A 14216-nucleotide genomic window follows, 5' to 3' on the forward strand; every position below is an offset into this window, starting at 1 on the left:
TGAATAAATCTAAAATCAAACAGCGCGTAAAACCAGTAAAAAAGGCAGAAACACAAGCGCTTAAGGCACGGCGATAAAAAGTAACGTGTTAAAAAGGTATAATGGGATCGAATTTTGGTCTACATTTAGCTCGGGGCTGTGTTTCTGAATATTGAGTGATTCCAAAATAAGCAGGCGAGTAAACTGACTAATATTACTTACCGAAAAAAATGCGCGTTAGATACTTTTAAATACAGGTCACTATAAAGTTTAAGTTTCAAAATATTGCGATGTGTGCGTTTAATTTTTGGGTAATAAGAAACAGAAATCTTTAAACTATTTAATTTACCATGAACGAGTAACCAGGACTAGGGTTAATAAGCACAAGAAAATCGGCAGTGGCGCGCTTGGAACAGAACGCGCGAAGTGATACGCGGCAAATCGGCCTGAGATTGTAGGCGGGTGGAAGGCAATGTAGTCGAAGGCCTCGTATGTAGGCGCGTGTTCTCAAACAATTTGAAAAAAATATCGGGCATAAACAAGACGTCGTAAGATGACAAGTTGAGCGTTCTAATCAAGCTTCGGAAACTGAGAACTTTCAAGCGGGCTAGGAAATGGTTTCAGTAAAAACATTTTGTGGTGTGACGCACTAAAGCAGGGGTCACCAAACTTTTTTCACAGACGGCCGGAACAGTTTAATCTTGAAATGCGTAGGTCACATAGTTTACAAGCCCTTACACCGCCTATTCCTATCTTAACTTCGCGTGTCGATTTTAAATTGAAGTGCCAAGAGATGGCGCTTCTACAATCTTATTTGTCTGGTGAGGTGACAGTTAATTAAATTGTGCAGTCATATCTACCATCAATGCTCCCTTGCTGCGTTACAAGTAACAAAAGAAAGCAATAATTCGCGAACAATTAATATTTTTAGTCTTGTTTGTGATGTAACAAACTGCCTTGGATCTTTTCCAGCGTTAAAACACTATAGGTAAATTTGTTAAAGCGCTTTTAAAAAAATGTGAGCAAAGTTTCGGCAACGTTCACAAGAGCGCCCAAGCGGACTTTGTAGTAAAAGGCATTTGTGCTCGAAGGCCAAAATAGTTGCTGGCTGTCGGCTTTGGTAAAAAAGCGGCAATTTCACAGTAGTTTGTGTGAACTGTTTTCTTACGTTGCACATGGATTTCAATCTACTGTGAAGTGTGTTAATGTAAGCTGTGTCTCAGTGTTATGATACATTTGTTACCGAATTATTTCGGCAGGCCTGATAGATCGGTCTTATACACCAAGCCTGCTTACTCAATCGTAACCGGTCCAGAACCCTGCAATAAAGCCAATTACTGTCGCACAATGTTTTAGCTGATGGGCGCAAACTTATGTGTAAAAAAATGATTGTCTCCGGTGAACATAGCAAGCAATAAATAATTGGTATGAAAAGTTCAGTATCGTTTGCAGCCAAAATACTGCAATAAATGATTTGTTGGAAAAGTCACGTGTATTGTCTGTGGCCAAATAACTCAGTACACTGAACATGAATTACCGTGGAAGTAAACAAGAGTGCAATATCAGCAACGAAAAAATACGGGAAAAACGCCGATCCTCACCGCACACGACGAATCAACACGTGGAAGCGACCTTTGGAAAATTTCTGATGTCGCTGTGCGAGAGAAAAAGTTTTGGGGTAATCAGACTCCCTTGAAAGAGTCGGGGACGCTACAATGTAGTGAATATAAGGAGGGGGCCGCCACGTTTTTGTGCAGATTGATTTGGTTTGCCATTAGGTGGAAAAGAAAGAGATGGGTGAAAGTGCGCTTAGAACAAAACGCGAGGAGTTTTTGCGGCAAATGGGTCCGAAATTGTCCGGGGTTGGAAGCCAATGCAGTCGAAGGCCTTGGCGTGGACGTGCGCGTGTGCCTGGACACAAGTTGAGGAAAAACTCGGGCATAACATACAAAGTTTAAGCAGCTATGACAGAAATGGTCATGCGCATGAGAAAGTTATTTTAATAAAAATATTAGCGGCACAAATGCTGAGTGACATCTAACAATGTTGTTGGTTGTCAGTGGTAAAAAAGCGCTGATTTTACAGAAGCTGGTTGTATGAGCCAACGCGGTTTCAGTACAACTGGTCTGAACAAAAAATGGTGTTGACAGTTGATGGTGCCGCTAACTGATACATGCGGTGCGCGAATAAACAATGGAAGCAAATTTACAACCGGGCGATGCTAAAAATATTGAACTGATGTAACATAAGAATAGATAACATAATAATAATGGAACATTACTTGTCATAGCGTTTGGTATGTGTTTATTTGGTTAAGTATGGCTAAAAACTTGGACATATAAAGTATTTGCTGTGTTGCAGTGTTCTTGTTTTAGCGAGCGTAATACTTCGCATTGCAAAGTATTTTACTGACGATCTAATTCCAATGAAACAATCTTGCGCACCTAGACACTATGCATTAGCTTAAGTCAAGTGACGGCGTTTCAAAAAAAATAAACCAAACAGTTAAGTTTTGACTTGCGTGTAGCTTCAATTAAGGCGTGAATGTTGTTTTTGGTCAAATACGGAAACCTTTTGGCATTAGGGCAATATTTCAACCATTCAAATAACTGTACGTTTCGCAACACCAATAAAATTAAAATTGGATGTTCGAGCGGACAATGCTCTGACGCAGGGGTGTGGAACAGACGGTCCGTGGTCCACAATCCAGGCTGCCAATATATTTGGTGTGGCCCTCAACAACACACCCATTCAGAAAAAAATGCAATTCGTCTGAGAATTTATCAAAATTTTCAACTAAGTTGCTATACTAAACGTAACAGGTATAAGCTAAGCCAGGGTTTTCCAACCTGACTTAATATCCGAAATAGGTTATCTGGCCTACCGACAAAAAATGTTGCACACCCTGTTTCAACGGGATTGGGCTGCTAAACTAACGGCATTATCTAACTAAAATTCTTGTTCATAATTTTGAAGACAAAAAAATTTCGGATAATTAGTACTAGCCACAAACTACCGCAACAAAGGCAGTGCTGTTATTGAGATAAAGCTGTGTTGCGCTCTACTGTTTGAAACCTCTTCTGCATATAAACAATGTTGTCAAACTTCTTTGTTGTTTAGCTTTTTTATTTTCATATTATCTTGACAGATTTTTTGAACGACGTAAAATCAGTTACCAAATGACACGCCACGAAAGTAATATGGGTGTGGGGTCAAATAACTTATCAGAACATGGCGCAATGTAAACTATTTTAAGTTTAAACACAACCAATTATTTATTGGTCACGTTTGTTAAATAAAAACCGTTTTGTAGTCATAGAATTATTGGGAACTGGATTTGTCACATATTTATCATAAATATCCGACTACTTAAAACAAAACAAAAAGAAAAATGTATTTCGCTGGAGCAGTGGCCGTGTTTGTCGCCCTTCTGTGCGGCGTCGCAAATGGTTTGGATTGTTCGGTGGGAACAATGATGAAAGATGGGGGAGATCCCGCAACTGGAACGTTTACACTTGCAACTTGCCCTACCGACTATCAATGCTCAAGAACCGAAACAACTGCAGGTAACTATATGTACATATATCGTTTAATTGTTAAAAGCACGTGATTCATTCTAAATATAGTTTATTACTTTTATCTTTTGCAAAACTCAAATTTCTTTCAGGTACCGTCGTCACGACCGTGACATCATGTTCTACAGCTTCTGCATGCGACAACCTTTGCCTTGGTGCAGCGTAAGTTTGTGAAAATTATAAACAGAAAAAATAAATAAAAATGAATGTAAATTTCAATCGCGTTATTGTTCTATATTTGTTATAATATATACGCTATGTTTGCAGGGATTGTGTTGAAGCTTGCTGCAATGATGCGGACAACTGCAACAATGCTGCGGTGGCTGACATCATGGGAACTGTCAACTGCATTACTGACTACACGACTTCCCCTGTAACCAGCACAACATGTCAAGCTACCGAAATGTGTGGAAGAATAGAAGTTACGGGTAATACTAGATGTAAAAGTAAAATTGTCTTTAACATTAACCACTTGTAATGTTTTTAGTTAGCACAACTACAACACCTACAGGCAGTTGCGCAACTGCAGCAGATTGTACCAATGAGGCACTGTGTGGTAGTACATCCGGGTAAGAAAGCAATATACTTCGTGATCATTAAAACTTAGGCTGGATAATAAATCTTATGTATATTCAACCAGTTTGCGTAAAGAAACTGATGTATTAGGAGAACCACATTATTGAAAGAAATCTTAATATTTACTTTTTCATTTATCCAAAATAGTGTGCTAGTAATCATAGCCGATTTATTTTGACATTTTTTGCACAGTACGTGTATAGAAGCTTGCTGTAACAACGCAGATGATTGCAACAATCAAGCAGTAGCAAATGTAGGCTTCCTTTCCTGTATCGGAGCCAGTGGATCTGAGGTTTGCAGCACTGCTGGACATGTTTGTGCCAAACAAGAAGTTACTCCAGCTGGAGGTGGGTGTCTGTATAGTTACTGCACTTTAGACCAATCAAAAACGTGCAAAGTTCATTCCATTCATGCCATATTAAAAGTAATTTATTATATTACCTACGAGATGAAAATGCTCTTGTTTAATTTTAAAGGAAGCACAACAACGACCGCATCGTGTCAAGCACAAACCGCTTGTTCAACACTCTGCGATGGTGAAGACGCGTAAGTTCGCACTGGATCAAACCCACTTACATAAACTAAATTAATTAATCAATCAGACAGTTGCATTTAGATCGCAAATCACTTTTTTTACGTTTAATTTAATTCTTTAAAACAATCCTAGAAACACTTGGTTTAAAAGTTAAAAGTCGACAAATTTTTTTTGATTTGTATCTGTAAAGACTGCCACCAATAGTTCCCAATAAATGCACAACGGGAACCCCGTGTATTTAAATTACAATTATTAGACTCCAGTAACGTATAGTTGTTTTGTTTATGTAGCGGCACATGCGTGTCCGCTTGTTGCTCAAACGCTGACGATTGCAACTCGGGAACCGTCGCTGAGATCAACTCGCTAAGAGTTTGTATGGTGGGAACTTTCACTCAGGACGGAAATGCGGATGCGTCTGGACCGCTGACTGTTACAACTTGCACGGCTAACCAGATTTGTGGAAGAACCGAAACAACAGGTTAGAAAAATCTTTAAAAGCGCAACATAAAAAAGCCGAACTAACTAAAAATGTCATCTTGTATGAAAATAATTATCTTGCGAATTTTGAAATGACTAAATGTTTATGCTAACGCCTTTGTTTAGTTGCTTCCACCGGACAAAATAAATAGGCCATTTAAAAGAGAAATTTATACCAATGTAGCATTTTTTCTCTAGTATTTAAAAAAAACTATCTAATAAAGCAGAATCTTTTGCAGTGGGTACAGTGGTAACGACGGTTGGATCTTGTCAAGATTCTGTCACAACATGTGACCTACTTTGCATCGGGACATCGTAAGTTACTTGACATACAGTGTGGCTATTTAATTGTCAGCAGTTATGGTAACCAGCAGCACTTTCGACTCTTGTGAAACATTTTTTTCCACGGCAGAACCAAAGAGCACACTAAAATGCCACAAACGGGGTTTTTGACTAAACACAAAAAATAGCTTCAATTTGAATTACGTAACCAATCCATTGTTAGCATTAACAGCCAGTGGTTAATATGTAGTAAATCGCTTCAGTTCAAGTGAATACAACAGTTGTTTGGGAATTTTTAGGAACTGTGTGTCAGCTTGTTGCAACAATGAAGATAACTGCAACAGACAGTCAGTCGCTGATATGGGAACAGCTATTACTTGTGGGACTGGGACATTGACTAATGGAGCATTTCCAACAACAGATATGGCCTGTACAACTTTCTGTGGAAGACAGGAAACTGATAGTGGCGGTAAGAATATTTGGTTGTCATAATACCAAAATGACTTGTGCATACACTCGGGTCTGTAGTAGAGAAAACGCCAACAACTTTAACCTGTTCCCTGACTACAATCAATCGCACATTTTAAAGTAAATTAGAATGAAGAGAATTGTAGCCTACATTTTGAACAAAAATATGCAAACGCGATTTGTTGTACAGAAAGCAGTGTCACCAATTTACTTTGTCTAAAATTAAAATGTATGGTGGAGATAGTAAACGTGTAAAACTCGCGCTAATTACACAAATACATGTGTATATATAACATTTAAAAGCGACACTTTTTTACAGTTGTAGGATCTTGTTCAACACAAACGCAGTGTGACGCTCTTTGCACTGGTCAAATGTAAGTAAAAAATTATACCTTGTTGTGCTACTGTGAAGAAATAGAAAGTAAACCGACAACGGGGGGTGACTTAACTCAGATTGTCAATGCCTGCTTCGAGTTATATAACCTGAGATTCTAGGCGTATGTTTTCCGGAAACTTTGTTAATCGTCCTTGTAGTAAACAGTAATAATCAGTGATAAAAGCGGTGGTACTAAATATCGCATGTGACCGCACGTTATCACATCAAAGGAAGTTGTAAAGGGCTTGAAAAAACTTTTGCAAAGGTATAATTTTGCGGACTTTTGAAAGCTTTGACGGTTAGCGCTATTCGGGTTAAGTAAGGGTTTGCAATTAAAATAATGCTAGAATCTGGACTAATTTACCCTTTTGGGGGCTTCCATTCTCACATTATCGACATCATTCAGTATTCTCAGTGGAATACTATGCGGTGCAATGTGGTAATATGCGGCATTTAGCTCTACTCCTTCTAAAAGACTTGCCGCAACCAAACAATCATTTCCCGTGGTGTTTTAGGTTCCAAAATCTCCAGCTTAACAAATGACGTTTATAGCCCGTAGTGTACGTGAAATTTCGACTACATTTTTTGCGCCACAGATTTAAACTGTTGCACAAGACACGAACAGAAGCAAATCAAAATACGTTACATTCTGTCCAAACATTTCAACAACAAAGTGTTAATATTCGACCTTCCAATTGTATTTTTGCAGGAATTGTGCCTCTGCTTGCTGTGATAACGCAGACAACTGCAACCTCGTATCAGCCGCTGTGCAAAATGGTAGGGTATGTATGGTTGGAACAACTATGACAGTTGGAAGCAACGCTGCAACTGAAAGTTTGGTGGCCACTCATTGCAATCCCAATATGTTCTGTGGAAGAACTGAAACCACAACAACAGCAAGTAAAATACATTCTGCGGTTTGATTTATGGAGTACTCGTCGAATTTTTTAACAAAACCGCAATTTTGCAGACAACGAGGACACAGTGGTTGTTGTTGGATCATGTCAAGCATCAGCAGACTCATGCGACTTGCTCTGTGCAGATGACTCGTAAGTTTACAAGCTCACACATTCTACAAAATCCAGCACGACCAACATTACACAATTTGCAGAAACTGCGTCCGTGCATGCTGCAACAATGCGGACGGTTGCAACAGTGTTTCAGTTGCTATGATGACAAGTACGCTGACTTGTTACGATCAAGCAGTTACAGGAACAGCGACAGCTTTAACCACAACAGCGGACTGCACCACCGATCAAGTTTGTGCTAGAACAGAAACCGGAACTGGAAGTAAGTCCTGTTGCTGGGGGTTGCTACCGCGTTCTGTATAACTTAGATTTGAATTACATTGAAACTTATTGTAAATTGAAATGGTAAAGGTAACTATTTTTTATTCGGCAGTGAGAATCGCGCACTTTAAACAATTGATCTGCATTATTTGTTGTTGAATAAATCAATTTCAACAACACAACTGACAAACGGCTTCCCGTGCGCACAAAAAATACGCGATTTTACTGCCGAACAAAAATTTACACCAAAGCAAAGATTCTTTTAACACAATAATGTTCGAACAGATACAGCAGATGTTGTTACATCTTGTCAAGCTGCAACTACATGTGCAACATTGTGTGGCTCAACTCCGTAAGTACTCAACTATGTCACAATTTCTATTACTGCCTGAAATTAGTAACAGTCCCTTGAAGCTCCACGCACAATTACACCCCAGAGGCTTAAATCCTACTTTTTTGCACGCATAGTTTTCAGTTTTAAACTTGTTTTTGGGAACCCAAAGTTGGGAACAAGTGACTCAAATTAATAGTTGTCAGCAAACCGGTTTGTTCTATTTCATCAGTTTGTGACGACAAAACACAGGTTACAATAGTCAAGGGACAATTTTACAGTATTTGTAAACCACATTTTTCATAGAAATTGTGTGAGTGCTTGCTGCAGCAGTTCGGATCTCTGCAACATTTTAACAGTGAGCCAACAAATGGCCCGAAACTGTTACGTTGGAAGTTCAACTTCCGACACACCAGTTATGGATATGACTTACACTCGGTGCGCTGCATCCGAACAGTGCGGAAGAACCCAGACATCTGCCACATCTGGAAGTAAGTCTTGTGCGACGTTACCTAATGGTCGTCTCTTATTCGAACTTTCGTACGTAACAACCCTACTTAAAGTACTCATAAAGGGCAATAACAACCTGCAGACAGTGTACAATGTTTCGATCTATATAGTCTCATTATTGCAGCTGGTGGCGATAGATTAACCGTATTTGCTAGTGAAGCCATCCAACCACAATAAAGAAAGCCATACCTCTACTATTCTGTTCGCTGCCACAACTGGTTTGGGGCCTTCACAAGAGCAATAATGCTTTGGATAAATTATTCGCGCACATTTTCTTTTGCAATTATGTTTTCTAATGTTTTGCTAATATTCAGGTACAACAACAGTGACTACAGTTGGATCTTGTACAGCAGCAACTGCATGCGACACACTTTGCGGAACGTAAGTTAGTAAAAACATACTTACAAATTTTTGTAACAGTCTCTAGTACTAAGTAAACCTTTGCCCATCGCTTGTTTGTGAATGGTATTCGTATAAACTTTGTCCCATCAAAAGTGATACGAACAACATTTCTTTTAACATGCATATTAACATCCTTTCAGAAAAGATTACAAAGTAAAAAACGAACGAACAGCAAAACATGATTATCTTGTTTCACAGGGCGGAAAACTGTGTATCAACTTGCTGTGACACTGATGGTTGCAACTCTGCCGCTATTGCCACAACCACTACTACAACCACTGCAGCAACTACAACAACTGGTGGTGCTGAACATGCAGCACAAATTAATATGTTGGTGATGATGGGTCTTGTGGTTCTCGGTTGGTTCATGGCTTGATCGATATGTTTCCAATGCATCAGCATTACTGTGTTTGTGTGATTTAGAGAATATATATTCAAGTTTAAACTATTTTCTTACGTTGCACATGGATTTCAACCTACTGTGAAGTGTGTTAATGTAAGTTGTGTCTCAGTGTTATGATATATTTAAACTGATTCTGTACATTCCAAAACTGTTTGCAATTTATATCGCCAAATAGAATTTTTTGTAGTGAAATTCCTGTGATTTATTGGGCAGACGAAGTGAAATCGTGTGCACAATAGTTCTACACTCGACGCTAATGAGTTTCAAAATAAAAAACCCGGAAAAGACGCGTCAACACAAAGGTAGCGCAGTAGAAAACGTTTTTCGATGTCTCGGATTACCCAGTTTTTTTACTAGCTGCAATCACTCAGTACCGATCCATTGGCAATGATGATTTAAGTCAATTCGTTTGTTTCGATTTCACGCAATTCACACTAACGTAATAATGTCACAATACGCGTTTCCAACCTTTGTTACGGTGTACTTTAAAATTACACAGTTTAAATTATGAACGAAATTAGTGAGTCCTGTGAAATTTAATGCGAACGCAACTTAAACCTAAAAACAGAAACAAGGGTGCTTTTCAAATTTAACAAAAGGCGACAATGACAAGACACAATCTCTGTCATTACTACCAATAAACACAGAAAAGGCCCGAGTGTTATTACACAAACTTGCCCCACGAGTAAGAACGTTTAGAAAACAATTTTCGAGTTTATTAATAGTTTATTAAAAAAAGAGAGAGGTTTTTTAGTGCAACCAAACTTGGTTGAAAAGGACGGGACGCTAACGTTGAGTGAATATAAGGTTGGGATCGTATGGTTTTACATCAGTTGAGTTGGAGGGAAAAGATGATATTTTGTTTAAGTTTTTGAATTGCAACTTCAGTTTAGACTCTAGAGTTTCGCGGGAATTGGCTGAGATTTTTCGGCGGGTTTCATGAAATCGCTCGAGGCCAAGTCGCTTGTGGGCCTTGTCGCTTTAAACATTAGTAAATAAGAATTCGCTTTAAACATTGAAGTCAAATTGGCATTTTTTGCTAGGCCATGATTTCCAGCTATAGTTTGTTCAAACGCAGAATGTTGCGAAAACTTAACCTGCATATTAGGCGTCTAAGACAGCGGTGATCGAAGGGCCACGTTGCTTAATCTTTTAGCGTCTGGAGCCAGGTTCGGGTTATTTCCTGACATGCGACAACTTTGAATTGGTGAAAATGTACCATGTTTGGTCCTGGGGCTTTTGCAGCTTTTGCCTTATACATTTTTAAATGCAGGTAACTATCGAACAGAACGCGCGAGGTGATACGCGGTAAATTGGTCCAAAATTGTGGGGGGTTGGAAGGCAATGCAGTCGAAGGCCTCGTGTAGGCGTGTGTTTTTGAACAAACTTGAAAAAAGTCAGGCATAAACATCACGTGGTAGGATACAAGTTGAGCGTTATAATAAAGTTTTGAAAACTTTCATAACGACTTCCATGCGGACCAGGAAATGGTTAAAGTAAAAATATTTTTGTGGCGCGACGCACTAAAGCAGGGTCACGCATAGTTTACAAACATCGCCTGTTTCTAGCTTGACCTGCGAGTCGAGCTTAATTGGACCGCCAAGAGATGGTCTTTCTATAATCTTATTTGTCTAATTAGTGCGCCTGTTAAATTGTGTATTCAGTCATATTTACCAAGAAATGCTCCTTTGCTTGGAAGTAACAAAAAAGCAATTGCTCGCGAACAATTAATATTTTTAGTCTTGTTTGTGATGTAACAAACTGCCTAACTGGATCCTTCCCTGCGTTGAAATCATATGAGACTAGGTAAAGAAAATCTTACAAGTCGTGGTAGAAACGTTTTCGCACAAAGTAAATTCAGCTTAGATTGCGTAACAAAGTTATAAACGCGATTTCGCCAAAAAAAATTTGTCTGTTAATATAAGTGTTGTAAGTGTTTGATATAAGCTGTGTCTGTTAATAGAGAGGTGTTATGATACGTTTAAACCGATTCTGTACATTCCAAAACCGTTGGATTGTAAAAACGCTAAATATAACTTTTATAAACAATTGCCAGGTGTCATAAAAACAACAAAGGAATTTGAAAACCTTTAAACAAACTTAAGTTGATACTCTGGTGGTTGCAACATTTGGAAAGAATGAAGTAATGTCTCTCTAGTAACAAAAAATAAAGTTTTTTATTGGTCAAAAAATGCCTTCTAAATTTCACTTATTTAACAAAGATATAGTCAACCACACTACACTTCCTCTTTCGTTGCCCAAAATCAGTCAGGACACAAAAAAGTAAAAACGGCGGATTTAGTCTTGCGTGAAATACTGACACGAAACCCCTTTTCTGCGTCTCATGGCGGATACCAGTTCCACGTGATGTTGATTAAATTCTAATGCCGACTCAACATTCACAGCAGAAGCAAAACTGACTACCGCTGAATTAACAACAACATCAGCAATCGAGCTCCACATTTACTGTTTAAAAGTGTTGCTGTTTTATACATTTTTTAATGCACATTAAATCATATATGCTTGTCGCCGGTGAATATAGCAAGCAATAAATGATTGGTAGAAAAAGTCGAGTATCGTCTGTAGCCAAAAGACTGCAGTGAATGATTGGTTAATTAAGATGAATGTGAACAGAAGCGCAATACCAGTCACGACAAAAACACGAGAAATACGCCGATCCTCACCGCACACGACGAGTCAACACGTGGAAGCGTCAACCTTTGGAAAATTTCTAATGGCGCTGTGCGAGAGAAAAAGTTTTGGGGTAATCAGACTCCCTTGAAAGAGTCGGGACGCTACAATGTAGTGAATATAAGGAGGAGGCTGTCACGTTTTTGTGCAGTTGAGTTGAGTTTACGGCGAAGTGGGAAGAGAAAGAAAATCGAGAGTAGTGCGCTTTGGTTTTCGGGCAAAAAGAGAAAGATTTGGCGCAAATCAGTGCCTAATTGTCCGGGACTGGTTGGAATTGTGATCAAAGGCCCTACACAACTTTGTTTTTTGTGTGCTCGCCTCAGAGCTATGAAAACGCAATAATAAAAAGGTTTTACACACAATGAACCTCAACTTTAGTTTTCAGACGCGCAAAAACATTGTTACAACATGTTGTCGGAATGTGAAAAAACGATATTGTTTGAAAAATCATGATAGTAAACGCCATTTTAGTTATGACATAGTATGAAGGATTGTGGGGTACCGTTTCAAATTTGGGTTTGCAAGTGGCCGAATCAGTTTGGCAAACCGGATACATATCTAGCTTGTACTTAATTCGTTCAATGAGTTGTTCAAGTAGTCATCGTATATGTGTTAAAAATTTAGTGGTAAGATCATAATTTAATGCCAACAATTTATCCGATCGAACATGTTCGTACAGGTATAGTTGGGATTTGTTTCAACCAAAAATATCTCAAATTTAAACAATGGGCCACGTACGTGCAGCCGCACTGTTGGCTGTTTTTCTTGTGTGTGGCGTTTTTTACACCAATGCAGCGGTTACGATGTGCTTGGTTGGTACGGTTGGTAGTGATATCGCAACAGCTGCCTGTACAAACTTCTGCGGAAGAACTGAAATAGTGAGTGGGGGTAAGTAGCAATTTTGTTAAGAATATAATTTGTTTGTTTGTTTTTGTGATAAGCGACGCACAATGTTTAACAGGGTGTCAAAATTAAAATGGAAAAACAAGGTAGAGAATGCAAAAACACACAGCGTCAGAACCGCTTACATTGCACATTGTACTACATTGTAACCGCTTACATTGTATTTGTACCTAGTTATTTACTTTTGTACATTTCAGAGCATGTTGGATCGTGTGAGGACGATCTCGCCGCTTGTGACGCTCTCTGTGCCGGGTCACTGTGAGTTGATGCAAATAAAATAAACAGCATGTTTTACACACCAAAAAGTTTAACGTGGATAAAAAATTTGCACTAGTTTCAATTGACGCCGTTTAAGCATACTTAACGCAACCAAGCACTACAATAAATGTTAGCGATAGAAAACAATACCAAGTTATTTTTTTAATATTATTAGTTCATTAATTACTTCAAGAACAACGTTCGTAAATGTGCATGCGACGCAAAACAATTTACCTTTATTTTTAGGAACTGTATATCTGCTTGCTGCAATGATGCTAATGACTGCAACTCAGCGGTAGACACAATGAGAGGGACAGTAAATTGCGGTGTTGGAACACACGATGGTACAAACTTTCAAACAGCTGAAAAGACATGCGACGCAGGCGATCTGTGTGGAAGGAAGGAAGTAACTGACTCTAGCAATAGTAAGTCGAGAAAATGAACTTTTATGCTTTTTGCACGCGGATAGACATTAAAATGTTACAGTGGTTTTAGACCACAAATATTTTGTACAACACGCTTCTGGAAAACTTCTACCAACATTCCTTATTACAGCTTTGACCTTTTGCCAGGGAATCTTGACGGTTAACTTGACTAAACACGTATAAATCATATTACAAAAGCATATAGTATTTTTGTACCGGTCATGAATATTTTTGTGTTTACTAACAACTTCAAAAATACCAAACTATTAAACAGAAAAAAACGCAAGAATTTAGAAATACAAACAAAACTACAAAACTTTTCAGTCGTAACCATCACTGGATCTTGTTCAACTGTGGCTGAATGTGAAGCACCCTGCGATGGCGAAACGTAAGTTGTGTTAGTCCGAGACATTTCTGGCCCTTTTCGAACAAATGTTACAATTAAAATGTCCCCTGAGTTCCAGCAAAAGTGTAGAATTTAAAATAAATTTGCAGTATTTTTCAGCTCTAATGTAACAGTAAAAAACTCATCTGTATTTGCCCGTTTAAAATTAATAATTAAAATTCATGCCCTACCATTACACTTTAAGGGTACATTAAACCGTGCACTAAAATTTAGTAACCGTGTAAAATTTGGTAACCAAATTGCTTTACAGCTTTAGGTCCAGTGTGTTGGTAAGGAAAACGAGGTTAGATCAAAAAATGTGAAAACCCTGAAACCAAATAGCAATTGTGC

At 38.5% G+C, this 14216-nt stretch overlaps 2 protein-coding genes across 2 annotated transcripts; both read left to right on the plus strand.

Moving 5' to 3' along the window:
- The first annotated feature begins 6983 nt into the window (after positions 1-6983).
- On the plus strand, positions 6984-9380 carry LOC145232351 (uncharacterized). The gene is made up of 7 exons (XM_080096955.1): positions 6984-7168; positions 7239-7317; positions 7380-7558; positions 7843-7909; positions 8195-8379; positions 8713-8779; positions 8999-9380. Exons 1-7 carry the CDS (start codon positions 7057-7059, stop codon positions 9174-9176), a joined length of 867 nt encoding a protein of 288 aa, XP_079953081.1. The 5' UTR covers positions 6984-7056; the 3' UTR covers positions 9177-9380.
- A 3317-nt stretch (positions 9381-12697) lies between these two features.
- LOC145234564 (uncharacterized) lies at positions 12698-13872 on the plus strand. The gene is made up of 4 exons (XM_080099276.1): positions 12698-12782; positions 12995-13055; positions 13302-13480; positions 13805-13872. Exons 1-4 carry the CDS (start codon positions 12698-12700, stop codon positions 13870-13872), a joined length of 393 nt encoding a protein of 130 aa, XP_079955402.1.
- Positions 13873-14216: the final 344 nt, after the last annotated feature.

The sequence above is a fragment of the Phallusia mammillata genome, chromosome 6, assembly GCF_965637545.1.
Source record: "Phallusia mammillata chromosome 6, kaPhaMamm4.hap1.1, whole genome shotgun sequence".
NCBI classification, from domain to species: Eukaryota; Metazoa; Chordata; class Ascidiacea; order Phlebobranchia; family Ascidiidae; genus Phallusia; species Phallusia mammillata.